This window comes from Leptonychotes weddellii, chromosome 2 (assembly GCF_054177405.1).
Source record: "Leptonychotes weddellii isolate Sample4059 chromosome 2, ASM5417740v2, whole genome shotgun sequence".
NCBI classification, from domain to species: domain Eukaryota; kingdom Metazoa; phylum Chordata; class Mammalia; order Carnivora; family Phocidae; genus Leptonychotes; species Leptonychotes weddellii.
This window is the reverse complement of record NC_138370.1, coordinates 140,869,560-140,886,895: the sequence shown is the minus strand read 5'-3', so window position 1 is coordinate 140,886,895 and position 17,336 is coordinate 140,869,560. Positions and strand designations below refer to the sequence as shown.

The 17,336-nt window shown below is 42.8% G+C and overlaps 1 protein-coding gene across 3 annotated transcripts in view; it reads right to left on the bottom strand.

The window, feature by feature from the left end:
• The window catches only part of USP46 (ubiquitin specific peptidase 46), a 54,901-nt gene that overhangs the window by 20,187 nt on the left and 17,378 nt on the right, over window positions 1–17,336 (bottom strand). For all 3 annotated transcript variants that reach the window (XM_081812387.1, XM_081812389.1, XM_081812386.1), the window contains 3 exons: window positions 11,959–12,039; window positions 8,827–9,040; window positions 7,197–7,426 (listed from right to left, as the gene is read on the bottom strand). In XM_081812387.1, the coding sequence (XP_081668513.1) occupies window positions 7,197–7,426; window positions 8,827–9,040; window positions 11,959–12,039 (525 nt within the window). The remainder of the gene's footprint in view (window positions 1–7,196; window positions 7,427–8,826; window positions 9,041–11,958; window positions 12,040–17,336) is intronic.

Here is a 17,336-nt window from a genome sequence, read left to right as displayed (position 1 = left end):
CGCTGAGCAGGGAGCCCGATGTGGGCCTCGATCCCAGGACCCTGGGATCATGACCTGAGCCAAAGGCAGACACTTAACCAACTGAGCCACCCAGGCACCCCAAGAATTATCTGACTTTAAATAGTAATAATTCCAAGGTTGAGAGACCTTCTTTTAAAGTACATTTACTGGGATAAACCATGTGTTAGGATACGAAACACATCACAGTAAATTTTAAAAGACTGAGATAATATAGAATATATTCCCTAACCACACAGAATTAAATCTGAAGTCAATAAAATTAAGGTATCTAGGAAAATCCTAAACAACTGCAAGTTAAACAACATACTTCTAAGTAATACATGGGTCACAGGGAAAAAAGCACAAGACAAATTAGAAAATATTTTGAACTAATGACAAAGAAAAATCAGTATTTGTGGGATGCAGCTAAAGCGGTGCTTAAAGGGAAACATATAGCTTTAAATGTGTATATTTAGTAAACAAAAGGGCAGGGACTACCTTTTCTGTTTGTTTTAAATGCTATATCCCTAGTACGTAAAATAATTTCCAGCATTTAGTGGGGACCCAATAAATATTTACTAAATGCATGAATATTATATAACTGAACAAATAGGAAAATTTCTAATAGCCAATGGTGGCATCTGGGTAGCAGAATTATAAATGATTTTCTTTTTATACATTCCCGTGTCTGATTTGTAAAAAATAATCCATAGGTATTATATTTTTTAATTAGTAAAACTTTTTAAACTTAAATGGTTCTTTTCTAGGAGAAAATAAAAGGATCAGAGCCAACTGAAATCATATATAACTTAGGGAGGATCAGATTCTACGAAAGCTTTTACTGGAAGGGTGCAAAGACAAAGAAACATTGTCTCCTGCTGGACACAAATCTGTTCTCTTTTTAGTTATTTTAGGGAGGGGAGAAAGGTACAAACCTAATTAACTACATGAAAAAAGTTACTGTAACTTCCCCAATTCCCAATGTAAACTGCTTCCAGAATTTAGAATGTGAGAAAACACTGCTCAGGTAGATCAACCCCTTGAGGGATTTGAACACAGCGCTCTAAACCCTTCCATTAGGATTCTTCTCTCCCCCTGACTCAGACTGATACAGTCAAAAGCAATGGGTGATCAAGCAATTTTTTTTTCTTTTCTTTTTTGCCTGTCTCCCCAGAAAGCTGCCAGATAATGAAATCGTTTTCTTCCCACACACAAGGATCTCATTCTGGTCTAAGTGAAAATACAGCTTGTCTCCAAGGAAACATATATGTCACTAAGACTCCAATACTCTCAGCAAGCACAGGCTACATCTTATTCTTTCTTCTCCCCAGTTCTGGGCATGGAGTTCCCCAAAACTAGCTTAAAAGGTAGCTAGGACAATTAAGTGACTCTACCTGCTCTTCTTTTTAATTAATTACAAATCAACTAGTAGGACAAATTAGTATGTGGGGCATACACATAAATCATGAGCTTTCCGAAGGTCCTGAGTAATTAACATCATATTTCAAATGTGCTTTGAATCCCCAGACTCCTTTCCTTGGCTTAGTAGAAAAGGTGGCCAGGTGCTGTTCCACGGTGATCAGCCAGGAACAGAAAATGTGCTGTCTTACAGCAGCGACAGAGCAGTGGGCTTAGGGAAGGTGGTTAACGACAGCTCACCTGAGGGACTCAGAACCACGGCTCACTGATCTCACCTGGCCACATCACCCATCCCCGCTCCTCCTCTGCAAAGGGCTCAGAAGCTCTACTGAATCAATTTTAACCTCTGCAAATGAAGCAAGAAGGAGCCGTGCAATTGGTACTTAATAAAGCAGTTCTTTAGACAAACTTTTGGCTCCAGTGACAGATATAAATGTGCCTTAAAGCCCCCGGGAAGCACGAAAAACCACAGGTTTGCAAAGCAAAAACTCAGCTGAAATGGAAAGGGGGGAAATTAAGAACAACAACAACAAAATTAAGCTCCAAGTGGCCCCGCAAATCTTATGAACCAAGCGAAGAACAGCCAAAGGAGCACTGAGGCTAGGCTGGAAAATCCCCATGCCGCAACTCTGAGGTGCCTTGATCAAGGTTACATGGGAAAGTGTGCACTGAATTACCCCCTTAAAATAGTCTCTCCAAGGGTATTGCAGAGTGAAACTGTTCGTCTCCATAAATCTCTCAGTTGACATTTGCACTGCAATCACAAGCAACATTTACAAAGGGCGAGACCAAGGAAAAAAAATTATGTTTTTCTGAAAGCGTGAAGGCTGGCACAAAGAGTTTTGCACAATTGGAGGCACTGGCGGGTGGGGTGGCGACAACAGGGAGGCCCCCTGCTCGCCCAGGGGCTAATGTGCAGCTCAGGACCGAGTAGAGCTGAATCCCACTGTGAGACTGCACAACTGTGACTGAAGCACCATCTAAAGGCTGCCTGCCTTGGGCCAAGGACGTTACTCAAAGGGGGCCCCATATTTCTGATCCGGTGAAGGAAAACTTAAATGTTAGGTCTTCTTTTACACTAAGTCCTCAAAAACAGCCTGCAGGCTATGTATTTTCTTAGAAAGTAGAGGGCTTTTCTAACAATTAAAGCTTTCTAAAAATGGAATGCATCGCCCAGAGAGATTGAGTTCCCCATCTCCGGCCAGACACCAGCAGATGCTGGTGACCAACTGGCTAGGATGTCACAGAAGGGACGCGGGCACTGGCAGGGAAGGATTGGATGACTCCTAGGATCCCATCCAGTTAAAGGATCTAAGAAATGGAGGTGATTACCTAAGTAACTCCAGAGAAAACTCCTGCCTCACGTCTAATCACTTTAGGAAATAAAAAATACAGGGGCCCCCCTGGTGGCTCAGTTGGTTAAGCATCTATCTGCCTTCAGCTCAGATCATGATCCCGGCGTCCTGGGACAGAGCCCCCAAATGGGCTCCCTGCTCAGCGGGGAGTCTGCTTCTCCGTCTCCCCCTGCTCGTGCTCTCTCTCTCAAATAAAATCTTAAAAAAAAGCAAAAATACAGGTTTTTCAGAGTGTGCCATCCTCCATAAAGACAGACTCATACATTTGCTCTTGCTTCAACAAACCAAGTATAATGGTTGGAGTCCCGTTACAACAAACTATGGCATCACCCAAAAGTTTTTTTGTTTTTTTTTTAAACATTTATTTTATTTGACAGAGAGCAAGAGAGCACAAGCAGGGGGGAGCAGCAGCAGGAGAGGGAGAAGCAGGCTCCGCACTGAGCAGGGAGCCCAACACGGGGCTCGATCCCAGGACCCTGGGATCATGACCTGAGCCAAAGGCAGACGCTTAGCCGACTGAGCCACCCAGGCGCCCCACCATCACCCAGAAGTTTTGAAGGGAATCTCTGGGCACAGGCATCACATCTAATGGCAACCCTCTAGGAAAGTAACAGGCTAGGTGATAGTTTCTGCCATACAAATATTTGAAGGTGCATTATTTGCATTTGTTGGGATCGAATAACCTGTTCATAGATTAAAAAAAAGAAACTACAAATGTGGGGCGCCTGGGTGGCTCAGTTGGTTAAGCGACTGCCTTCAGCTCAGGTCATGATCCTGGAGTCCCTGGATGGAGTCCCTGGATGGAGTCCCACATTGGGCTCCCAGCTCGGCGGGGAGTCTGCTTCTCCCTCTGACCCTCCCCCCTCTCATGTGCTCACTCTCTCTCTCTCAAATAAATAAATAAAATCTTAAAAAAAAAAAAAAAAGAAACTACAAATGTGACTAAGCCTATCATCTGAGACTTCCTGAAAACTCCTACTGAGTTTTCCACAGGATGGACTTAGTAACCGTGGTAATTTCAAAGATAACCAAAAGGACCAGCCCAGCTACACCGTCTGCTGCAGGTTTCCTGGCTAACCACAGAAATGCACCACCCCACTCTTCCGGTTCCTGTATCAGAAGCTCACAGGGTACTCTGTACTTCTCCTTCATAGCATTTTACAATTATAATGACAAAACTCATTATTCATTTTATTAATGTCTGTCTTCCGTGTGAAAGTTCCAGAAAGACAAGGTTCTCACTGTATCATCCTCAGTATCCTTGCCTTTACACAGCAGGTTGAGGCAGGGGGAGGTGTTTATGGAATAAAATAACTCAGCTACACAGCCACTATATTACCCAAAGTGAAGCCATCTAAGAATACTAGGTATAGACAACAATGTGGAGAAATGAGAATGATCATACACTGGATGTGTAAAATGGGACAACCACTTTGGGGATCTGATATTTTCTGATAAGCATACCATAGGACCTAAAAATATATAGAGAAAAAAATATAGAGAGAGATTTATGTACACTTGATTATATGTATGGGAATGTTCATAGCAGCATTGGTCATAGCTGCCCCAAACTGGAAACGACCCAATTTCCACCAACAGTGAAATAAACTAGTGAACTATCACATATTCATGCATGGAATACTACATGGCAATGAAAATGAATGAAAGCATCATGTAACAACACAAATGATTCTCAACAAAAAAGCAAAACCAAAACACAGCACAGAGAATACATATTGTGTTATTTCATTCATATAGAGACAAAAGACAAGCCAAACTGAATGATGCACTTTAGGGATACAAAAATAAGTTGCAAGTTCTACCAAACATTCAAAGAACAGACAGATTGCTATTAGTTGGAGAGGACAGGAACACGGAGGAGGCAAGAGAAAGGGCAGAAAATCCAGTAAGAAGTTACTGCAATTTAGCTGAGCCTGCCAGTCAAGAGCTGAGGGGGGCCCTGAGCCAGGGTGTGAGCAGTGGGGACTGAGAGAAGTAGAGGATGAAAAACAGACAGAACTTGATGACAGAACAGATACAAGAGGTAAGATGAGGATGGTGCCAAGGAAAAGTCCCTTATTAAAAAGAGGGAAGAAAACAAAAAGACTACAAATCTGCAAATTATAATATTTACAATATAGCCATGATCTTGATGTTTAAGAGGGTGTGAAGTTATTCTAAAAATACATTCAATATCAAGAAGAATAAAAAACTGCAATAGATTTAAAACACGTGAAATGTTAAAAGTCATGAATTCATCACAAAACAGTAACACAAAAGGAAAAGGAGATGAAATATTCCACAAGTTCTAGCAATGTTGGGAAAGCGGTAAAAAATTAACTATGGCAAAGATGTATATTGTAGTCTCTAGAGTAACTTCTAAGAGACTTTGAAACTAACAATCCAATAGATGCAAAAAAAAAAAAAAAGAAAAAAATATTTGATACAAAAGAAGGCAAGAAAGAAAAAGGAATATAAAATAGGAGGGTTAAATAGACAGAGTAGGATGATAGAAACATACTGCCATTTTACTATACCTGTTAACACCACAGGATGCTTCCAGAATGTGGGAAATTCTACAGGACAACCACGATTTCTTCAATAACTAACTTGCAAAAAAAAAAAAAAGAGGAAGGGAGGGGGAGCGGTGGATGGTAACTTATAGACTGAGACCTAACTGGCTAAAGGCAGTGTGCGGATGATGTTTAGATCCTTATGTGAATTAACTGCTAAAAAAAAAAAGTATGACATAATCAGAGAAACCTGAACACTAAGTGAATACTGGTTTAAAAGAATTATTTTTAGGTTGATAATGGTACGGTACTTTTGTTTAAAAAAAAAAGATGTCTCACCTTTTAGAAATATGTAACAAAGTGATGGAGAAACTATAAATGAAATGATAAGTCATCTGAGATTTGCTTAAAAATGACCAGGTTGGCAAGGGTGGGGGAGGAGGCACGAAACAAGAAATGATCAAGATGGGCCGATGTGTTAACAATCATAGTAATACCCATATGGGATTTACTCTACTCTTCTACTTCTGTATTCATTTGGATTTTACTGGAATATAAAATATAAAGGGACAGAAGGAAAAAGGGAGGGAGGAAAGATCTCTAGATAGAAAAGTATGTGTAGAAAATGTTTTGGCAGGATATATTTCAAAATGTTCAAGTGGTTCTCTCTGGGCAAATGTGATCACAATTTTTAGAAAATGTTACAAATTTATCATCTCTGGGTGGGGAGATCACTAGTAATTTTTACTCTTCTTTTGCTTAGCTATGTTTTCTAGTTGTTTCTACAATGAACAAATCAGAATGTTGATTCAAAAACTGTTTAAAAGGACAGGAGAAAGACTGACAAAAAACAAAGAGCCTCCCACTTAAATTCACATTTCTTAATCATTTCTGGGTCCTAGTTCCTTTGCAGAACCTAATGAGAGGTACTCTCGCTCTTCTCCAGAAAATGCACAGACCTACAGAATTTTTCTTACGATGTGAAGAAACTGAGAGAGTGCTAATGAGCTCAGAGACTTGCTGTGTTGTTAGTAGTTATAGTAAATAATAATGGCTGACATTTATTGCGTATCTGCTACGTGCCAAGCATGGCTCTGTGTGCTTTCCAACTGTTAACTCATTTCATCCTCCCAAGCAACTCTATGACACAGATGCTCTCATTGTACCCAACTTACAGATGAGGAGAGTGAAGAGAGAGAGGTGGAATAATACGCCCAGGGTCCCATAACTACGGCACGGCAGAACCAGCATACAAACTCAGCAGCCTGGCTCTAAAGCTGGGCTTTTAACCACCAAATGATGAGGCCCCTCACAGAGTTAAATCAAATACACCAAGCAAATGTGACATCCTGAGTCATGCTCCAGAGACCGTGTCTTCGAATTCAACTATGGTAAGTGTCTACTGTGTGCTAGAATCATCCAAACACATGAGCCCCCCCAGCCCTGGCAACAGCCCTGGAAGGGACTCGCCCCAACACCCAGCGAACTGCAGCAGAATCCAAAGCCAAGCCTGACTTCCAACTTCAAGTTCACCAACCCACAGCTGATTCCTTTAAGTTGGGGAGATGGTCTATTCTAAGTCTCACATGGGGACCTCTGCATGAGCAAAATCTTTTCAAGATAACTAGTGGAGGTCCAGGTTAACAGTGCAATTGGTGGACCCTCAAATATGCCCATGACGCAAAGCAATCCAGTTTTTGAGATTTTCCCTCATCCGTCTGCTTTAGCCAGCTGAGACATCTTGGATGGAGACACGCTTCCAAAAGTTTGCCCCGGGGCTCATATACATCAATAGAATCATCTGCATATATTGCAGACAACAGCTAGGTGCTGCAGACCACAGTGCACTCATGCACAACAGAGCCTGTAAAAACACGCACAAATTACATGAAAGCCTCTCAATGCTTACGGTTTCACAGTTCAAGCATCGAGTCTCATTGGTCAGCGTTCCCTGAAAAATCTCATGGACCCAGGTGAGTTCTGGTTTATTATTCTCTGCAGGTTCATTCATGTTGCCATTTTTTAATTTTCCATTTTGTTTTTCCTGTTTTTTCTCTTCCTGCAGGATGTCCGCAATAGTGTTTAGCAAATAATTTAAAAACTCGTGAGCATCCTGCTGCATGTAGTTATCAAAGAGATCTGGAAAAGAGAAGGTCATTATTTCAATCTCCGGTTCTTGAAAAGAAAAACAAAATGCTTAATTTTACGTGCACACTTCAATTTTTATATTGAAATGTCAACGGGACAGGTATCACATATATTCATCTCTATTTTGCAACTTTAATGGGTAAATTTTAGAAGAATTTTTGTTCATTATCCTTTTCTCTACCACCCAAGAACTACACTTCCCCTATCTCCCTGAAATCATCACGTATGTAAAACACTACCAAAATTTTTATTTTACAGAAAACCCCAGAAATTATTTCATAAGTTCCATGACAAATGTCAGTATTTAATATGACGTGACCGCCAATGATCAATTTTTCATTTTGCAGTTTATCTAGATGTCATTCTCCTTTTCCCAAAGATCGTATTAGACCGTGGACTAGAATGGAAGGAGCTTAAATGAAACACATATGGGAGATGGGGGATACATGTATCTATCTGATGGTGTTCTGAAACCAAATACAAATGATTCCAGAAGCCTACTGCTGTTCCCTGCCATAAGGACAAACAATCAAGAGATGAATGCAGCTGTGAAACTTCATTATTAATCATGTTCGCGACAAGACTCGGGAGTGCTCTGCTTCCTCCTCAGATTATTTTTATTCTGGTACGTATAAACTACAACAACTTTAAAAGACAGCAATCAAATTAAATGAGACTTTATAAAACAAACATCTGATTAACTATGCAAGTCTGTTGGAGTAAGGCTGAAATCTAGGATAAACACAAGTTGCCATATCAACTATTTCTAGTAGTAGAAATTACCAATGCAAAGCTTCTGGAATAACCTAGTCTCTACTACAACTTTTCCCGAAAAAGAAGATAGAAAAACCAGAAATGAAAAAAAAAAATCAGGTGACAGTAGGTCATTTTTATAATGTAAACATATCAATATCCTTCAATTGTCTTAGGCAAAAGTCAGAGGTATTATTTTTAAAACAGCAAGAGCTCTGATTAGATAATATACATTTACTTTAATCACTTATGACAAGATTTTAAGAGTACTATTTTATTCAATTATTGTACCAACCTATTTATTCCAATCAGCATTCTGCTTAGAAGGCTGCCTGGGGCAATTTCTCTCTCACAATGGTCCTACCCAGTTAAAACTCCTCCCAATGTGGAGCAAATAAAAAGACCATTCCAAAATGGAATGATAAATCTGAATTTATAACCATGTTTTTTATCCAGCCTTAAGTTTACGGGATAGAAAAGGAGAATTACATCTTTAAAAAAACAAAAAAGTGATTTTCAAATAGTTGGCCAGACTCTTTTCCCTTTAAAAAAAAAAAAAAAAAGAAAGAGGGGAGATTCATTTGGAGGATCCACAGAACGATGAATTCTTATTTTGGACCCTTAAACACTTTACTCACCGTTCTCTTTTCTCAGCCGCGAAATGAACTTCTTTGGTGGGATCACGCCAACCTTCTTCTTCTGCGTGGCGATGCTATGGAAGAGGTCTGCCAGGCACGTCAGTAAGTTTTCCTTCTTTTTTTGCTGGGCCTTGTACGCCAGCACATTCTCCCGGAACGGCCGGCAGAAGTACAACGCCTGCAGCACCGAGTTACAGTAGCACGTGTTTCCAAACTGCCAAGGGACAACAGGGATGCTTCAGTTCATGGTCTGGAGAAGTCCAGCCTCCAGGAACCAGCCCAGATTTCCCAGTAGCAGCGTCCTGCTCACCATGCTAGAGACTAGTAAACCCCTCGCAACACCAAGGACTATCTGAGCAACAGGGAAACGAATACAAGTTTACATCAGTCTGGGGTCTCTCTGGCCCATAAAAGTCCCTAAAACGATAAGTACTAAGACTTGATTAAAAAAAAAAAAATCTGGGGCGCCTGGGTGGCTCAGTCGTTTAGTGTCTGCCTTCGGCTCAGGTCATGATCCCAGGGTCCTGGGATCGAGCCCCGCGTCGGGCTCCCTGCTCGGTGGGAAGCCTGCTTCTCCCACTCCCCCTGCTTGTGTTCCCTCTCTTGCTGTGTCTCTGTCAAATAAATAAAATCTTTAAAAAAATAATAAAATAAAATCTAAGGAGACCTTCTGGTGCTTAAAAAAAAAAAAGAGGGACGCCTGGGTGGCTCAGTCAGCTAGGCGTCTGCCTTCAGCTCAGGTCATGATCCTGGGGTCCTGGTATCAAGCCCTGTGTCGGGCTCCCTGCTCAGTGGGGAGTCTGCTTCTTCCTCTCCCTCTGGCTGCTGCTCCCCCTGCTTGTGCTCTCTCTGACAAATAAATAAAATCTTTAAAAAAAAAGAGAGAGAGAGAGAGAGGAGAAAAATGGACATAATATGGCTACCCAGGAAAGTAGCTGTCTAAATAAGAGAGGCCACGTTGCAACAAATGGAAACTCCAATGACAGAAAATAAAAATCGAAATCAGAAAGAAATCCAGGAACTAGGAACCATTTGCTCAGGTGAAACAGCCTTAACTACACGGGCACTTGTTTTAGTTTTTCCTGTTCAAGATTCTGGTGCCCCTGCGCACTGCTTCAGAATGCATGTTGTCACTTACTCCAGAGCAACAGAGGCAAAGAGGTGCCTCCCTAGGTCATCCCACCAGCTTCTTCCCCTCAAACTCCTAAGTCACCCTCAGTCTGGTTTCTGCCAAGATGGCAAGCGTCCCAACACAACAGCACTCAGTTACTGGTCTCCTACATAATCACATGAGGACTCACACCATAATATTTTGTTCCTCACAAAAACCATGGCTACTCAGATGATGATTAAAGAGGAAAATGCCATCATGTCATTGGTTTTCAACAGACCGTGACACCAACTCTGTGGAAGAACACCGTTGAGACTATCACTATCCCTTTAGAATTTTCCACACACAGGAAAACGAAAAGGAAACAATTTAAAGAAATCACAAGATTAATAACACAGATTTCAAAACGCTGTGTAAGATTAAAATAGAATATGAACATCTTCTCAAAACTGGTTGTTGGCTTGTGTGTCATTTTCCCAAGAGTGAGACAGATGCTCTGCCATACTTAATGGGACATTTCTACGTATGCTAAGATAGAACATTTCCTATTTTTACATGTTTTAATCTACTTTGACACAATTATGTAATAGGAGACAAACCTCTTTTTAAAGAGAAGCTGGAACTTTCATGAATTACCATTCGAAGTGAAGATAAATGAAGCTATTAATAAATTTAATCTCACAACGCTTCCACAAACTAGGAAATGGCTTTAATTCTTTTTTTCCCCATTTGTGTTTTCTGCTAAGGCAGAATTTCTCACAACTTGAATAACTATCTTCATAGGGCTAAGCAGAGGCCTGTGCATAATGGCTAAAAAAGCTATTAAAATTAGAAGTCAGTATTTTGCCAACACAATGCCCTATATTCTAGTGCTTCAGACTTCCTCCTTACATCCTTTTCCCTTTGACTCAGTGCCTCCACCTTTACCTAGATACCCTTTAGGAATGCTTGGCCCCGATTCAGGGGATGACTCCTGGGAAAGAAAAGGAACTAACATTCACTGAGTGTACACAATGTGCCTCAGCCTCATGTCAGGATCTTCAATAGGAGCTCTCACTGATCCTTCAGTATAACCCAAGAGATAGATGTATGGTCTCCATTTTACAGATGGGGACATGGAGGCTCAGAGAGGCCAAGTGACTTGTTCGAGATTACACAGCTAGTAAACAGCTGGGCACAACTCAGACTTAGGTCTGTATTCCTTCAAAGCCAACGTTCTTTCCATCAGCCACAAGCAGCATTCACTCGCTGAGAGTTATGTCTAGCTTCCCCAGTGGCAATTACTACCTGTTACACTTGGGTGCAGACAGATTCTGCTCAGAGCAGCTGTTCCAGAAAACCGGGTACTTACGAGTTAATACCTGATGTGTGGCAAACCTCCAGGCCAGAGGAAAGGATCGGGCAAGGAAGAACGCTCACAAGGGGTGCGGGTAACACTGCCTTACTACCGACTCATAATCAGCTTACCAAGGAAGCAGAGCCTGCTAAGTGTGGCCACACACAAGGGAGCCAGTGCTGGGCACCGATAAGAGGAGGCCAAGGAAGTCTGAGATCCACTGGTCCCGGCTTCCCCCCAACAACCTGCCCCTGTTTTAAGTGCCACTGTCAGGTTATATTGTTGAACAGTTACTGCCGATGAGTTGGTAACACTTTTACAATTCTGGTTGTACTGATGCATATTGAAACAAAGACTGCCTAAGGAGCTCGTCCAGATGACACAAGCAGATTTGGCCATAAAGTCTAATAAAATGGTGCCAAAAGTTATGTGTACAAAGGAAATCTCGTAAGCAGAGGTGGGGAAGTGAGAATCCGACCCAACAATGCAGTAATGAAACCTTTTTTTCCGGGACAACTGACATTTTCAAAAACCGGACTAATCTTCTCCCTCCCCAACATTTACCATTCCTAGGAACTAAGGCACATGAACAATTATTTAAAAATTGGTCATAAGGAAAACTGCCACGGAGTTGCTTCAGTACTCTAAAACATTTGATAAAAATAATACATTTTTGAATACTTACGTTGACCAATCCAAAGTAGTGTTCATTGATTGGAAACTGCTCTGGACCAATGTCTTTTTCCAGAGCAGAGGCATTGGTGCCCTAAAAGAGAAGAATAAAAGTTCTGCTGTAGGTAAAATGGACAACAGACTCTTAAGACAGTCCACTATTGATACCCCTGGTCCTCATGGTGGTTGGTGATGTTCATGCTAGGAAAAAAGGTGTCAGAAGTCAATCAGTAAATGAATTAGTAATGTCAGCCTTATTCTTCTCCTCATCCAACTTAATCATCCCTTCAAACCTGTTCTACTTGGCTTTGATTATCTTCTCCTAGGAAAGTTGGTTTGAGATGGGCAAATAAGCAAACTGTCATTAAGAACCTGTGAATAAAACATGTTTAAGCTCAGCAGGTTTTATAACACTTAGTGGTATAAAGATTCATATCACCACTCTTGAAGTCCATTTCTTCATTCCGATGAAGATTTATTGTGCATCCACCATGTGCCAGGCACTGTTCTAGGCACTGACAATATAACAGTGAACGAAACAGACAAGGAAGCCCACTCTCACGGAGCTTGTATTTTAGTGGATGAAGACAGCTGGAAAGAAAAAGCAAATACGCCAAACAGTATACTGGAAAGCGGGAAGTGCAGTGATGAAAAATAGAGGAAATGAGGGTGTGGACCTCAGGGAGGAGGGGTGAGGAGAGGCATGGGGGTGGGGTGGCAGGTAGACAGCTGAAGCTTTAAATGGGGTGGTCAGGGAAAAGCCTTACCTGGGAAAGTGAAATGTCCAGGGAATACGGTGAATAAGGGAGCAATACACTTTAAAACCCAACACTTCCCAAATACATCCAATTGGTAAGTCATGTGAAGCCAAGTTTAACGCTCCAACTAGATGGTGGGAAGTTACTGGGTAGTCCTACTGTGTGCCAGGGATTGTGCTATTTATTCTCACAACAATCCTACAGGTAACATAAGGTTTACGACAGTTAAAAATCTGCCCAAGGACCACGGTCAGTAAGTGGTCAGTAAGTGGCAGAGCTAGGCCTTGAACCCAGGAGTCACAGTTGGGAGCCCATGATCTTTTTTTTTTTTAAAGATTTTATTTATTTGAGAGAGAGAATGAGATAGAGAGAGAGAGTATGAGAGGGGGGAGGGTCAGAGAGAGAAGCAGACTCCCTGCCGAGCAGGGAGCCCAATGTGGGACTCGATCCCGGGACTCCCGGATCATGACCTGAGCCGAAGGCAGTCGCTTAACCAACTGAGCCACCCAGGCGCCCGGGAGCCCGTGATCTTAACAAATGCTAGGCACAGCAACCATACTGAACAAACTGCTAAGGGCCAAGTGGCCACAGCAATACCACACTGATCACCACTGCTCCCCAAAGGCCTAGATGAGTCTGCTGGGATGAGGAAAAGTGACCAAAGTTCAGTCCAACAAGGTAAGTAGTTTGCGGGGGGGGGATCAGGCTCCACATCTTCCCGTGGCTCTACCATCATTCTACAGCCTTCTCACGTCCTCAGGCTATCACAGAAGGCTCAGTTCACAGAATCTCAAAGATGGGGGGATATGCATTATAGAAAGAAAGAGACACTGTTATGTTTTATAAAAAATAAATCTGTTGCTGCTACTTATTCTTGATTCTTATAATTAGCATCTCCCCTCACAGGAAGAAATGGCCAAAAGGTGGGCCGAGAATCAGTCAAAATGGTTACTTGTCAACATGAAAATGTTAAATACAAAATAACCCAATTTTAAGCAAACAGAACTGCAGCAGAAATGGCAATTCCATCCCCTTGTCATAATATCCTGTTTTCCTGTGTCTTCTAGGTCCATTATACGGCCCACCAAGCTGAATTCCTTTTCCTGTCATGTGAGACTTTGAGTTCAGTGGTCATCTGTGCGTTCAACAGTTTCACTTTTCGTGTGTGTGTATTTCATCACCTTTCACAATAATGCAACCCCATATACAACGCTGAATCTTTTAAATAATACCATATTATAGCAGGATTTTATGGTATAGACAAAATCACTAAAAACTTTCAAAAAAGGTACATCGTAATCATAAATCAATATAAATAATGCATATTAAATATACCCACAGGCGTATCTGAAGCAACATTAGAATACATGGCTTCGAGGGCGCCTGGGTGGCTCAGTTGGTTAAGCGACTGCCTTCGGCTCAGGTCATGATCCTGGAGTCCCGGGATCGAGTCCCGCATCGGGCTCCCTGCTTGGCAGGGAGTCTGCTTCTCCCTCTGACACTCCCCCATCTCATGCTCTCTCTGTCTCAAATAAATAAATAAAATCTTTAAAAAAAAAAAGAATACATGGCTTCGAGCCCAGGAGGAACGTCAGATATAAAAGTACAGCACATGGAGACAGAGCCCATTAAATCTCTCTTTATGAGGTAGCCACATATTCAAGTTAATCCATGATTTTTGCTATTCAGGAATTCTTGGATCGAGTCAGCTTTGTTCTACCTATCTTACTACTTTCCCACTGGAGGGGGAGTTGGGGAAGTGATCACTCATACAGAGGGCAATGTTTAAGAGAAATAACTGGTCAAAACACCTGCCCTTCTGAGGCCCACGCCTCATAGCGCTTGCAAGGCCCTTCCTGTCTCCTCTGCTTGGCTGACCTCCACTCATGGAAGACCCACCTTTATCTGCCATCTCCTGCCATCATCTGAGGTGGTCTCCATCCCTATGTGGAGGAGCATTCCCACAGCCTGCTCTCTCAGTAACTGGATGTCCTATTCTCCAGCTGTCTTTTAGTCCACGCCACTCTGGCGCCTCACTCCCAAAGATGTACTCTGGATCTGCTCGCTGTCCTAAAGTCGATCCAGGCTCAGCTCTGCCTGCTGGCTTCCTGAAGCATCCCAGCACCACGGCTCCATTTACTCCCCAGAGCCTCTCACTCCTCTTCTTTCTTATTCAGCTTAGAGTCTAGGGATCATGATTTGCACTGCTCTTACAAACAACCCTAACCTTGTCCTTTGGGCACACCACCTAGCAAAAAACAAACCCAGTAGGAACCAAACTGTCCACCTTCTCTGAACACATACATCCACACAGATGTGCAATGCTAGTGGAAGTCACACAGCCAAGCTGACTGGATTCACCCGAATTCACCAAAGTGGACCCGAACATGTCCTGCTTCCAACAATGTCTCTTCAGGGCACTCATTCTCCACGCCATGACGACTATTTCCAACTTTCCCAGAGATCATCAAAACTTCCACACCCCCTAGATCTCCTTTGTGATTCAATGGGGAAAAATTTTTTTTAATTGAACTAAATTAAACCAGTAGAGAGGAACGCCCTTAATTTCACTCCCAAACCTCCCAACCTATGTCCCTCTGTTAATGAAGGAGATCTCTCTCTTGTCCAAGCCAATGTCTCCTCTACGGTTAGATCCTTCTCATCAGAATTGAACATGCCTGTCCTGAAGGCTCGTGGCAGCTGTTGACATCACGTCATTTCGGCCCAGTGCTCTGAATGTCAAAGTGAAGAATTTAGCATGCCTCGGTGCCTCTCCCACTAAAAATACAAGCGTGCACACTCTCCCACATCTCTCCCCCGGTGACCTCCCCCCGTGTTCTCGTCCCATCATAGCTCAACTTCTTTAAAGAACTCTCTATTCTGAAACAACTATAGATGAGTCAGATAACTTCTAAGATTTGTTTTAAATAATCCAGTGGTAAGGGGCACCTGAATGGCTCAGCCGGTTAAGTGTCTGCCTTCAGCTCAGGTCATGATCCCTGGGTCCTGGGATCGAGCCCTGCTCAATGGGGAGCCTCCTTCTCTCTTTCTCTCCCTCTGCCCCTCCACCCTGCTTGTGCTCTCTCTCGTGTGCACACACGCTGTCTCTCTCTCTCTCAAATAAATAAATAAAATCTTAAAAAAAAATAACCCAGTGGTGAGGTGGGGAGAAATGGGGACACAGTGCGTTGTTGAAGCTGAGTGCTGGGTATATGGCGCTCCTTATACCATTCTGTTTATACTTTAACACGTATGTGTATAGGCAGAGTAATGGTCTTCCAAAGATGTCCACGTCCTCATCCCCAGAACTTGTGATTACATTACCTTACATGGCAAAGGGAAATTCAGGTTGTAGATGGGATTAATTTGCCAATCAGCTGACATTAAAATAGGGGAACTGTTCTGGATTCTCTTGGTGGACCCAATGTTATCACAAGCATCCTTGAAAGTGGGAAACAGAAGCAGAATGATAGATCAGAGTGATGCCATGTGTGAAGGACTTAACCAGCCTTTGCTAATTTTGAAGATGAAGGAAGGGGGCCAGGAGCCAAGGAACACAGGCAACCTCTAGAAACTGAAAAAGGCAAGACACAGTCTCTGCTAGAGCCTCCAGGAAGAACACAGCCCTGTACTGCCTTCATGCTAGCTCAGGGAGGCCCATTTCAGATCTCTGACCTCCAGAACCGTAAAATGAGAAATCTGGATTGTTTAAGGCACTGAGTTAATGGTAATTTGTTATAGCAGCAATAGGAAACTAACACAATTTGTTAGAGATTGTCCATAATACTCTTTTAAGACTTGGCTCTTTCCTCACCTCCACATCCCTCGTCTGGATTCTACCCCCGCTTCATCCCTGATGCGTGCCAAACACCGCCAATTCCAGGGCGCACATTGAGCCGCTGGCCTCTCCAGGCACTGAGGCCCTCATCCCTCTTCTCTGTGCCCCTCTAGGGTGCAGGCGATAACCACTCATGGGGCCTCAAGCAGCAGCTACCATTTCCAACTGCATCTTCATCTCAGAAAACTTACTTCTGAGCTCATTCAGACTGGATGAGTATTGACGTTTCCAATGGCTTGTCTCAGAGGCCCTCAAAATCAGTCTACTCCAAACTAGAGCATTCCCTTCTCCTTCCCCCCAAATCCAACCCTTTCTTGGTGTTTCCCCCACAGAGTAAATGACAGTGCGGCCTCCTTCCTGGCCAACACTAGATCTAGCCTGGGGTCTTGCCCGATCCACCCACCACTATGTCTTTGGGTTCACTCTCCTTCAATCTCTCAGGGCCATTCACTTCTCTTTAATCTCCTGTCATCACCAGCAAGGCCAGGCCACTGGCATCTCTCACCTGAATTATGACAGCGTCCTAAGCAGCCTCCAACACCCATGTGCCCACCTCTAACCCCATGTCAACATGTCAACACAAGTCAGCTGTCAACGCGGCAGCACAAGTATTCTTTGTAAATACAAATCTACTCTAAAACCACCAGCGACTCCCCCTGCTGTCTCCACAGTCACCTCTTGCCACCCACTACTTGGCCTGTCACAACGGCCTTCGTTCTGTTCCTCACACATCTCAGCACACCTCAAATTCCATCCCACCCACCACCTGAAGGCTCTTCCCCAGTTTCTTCACCT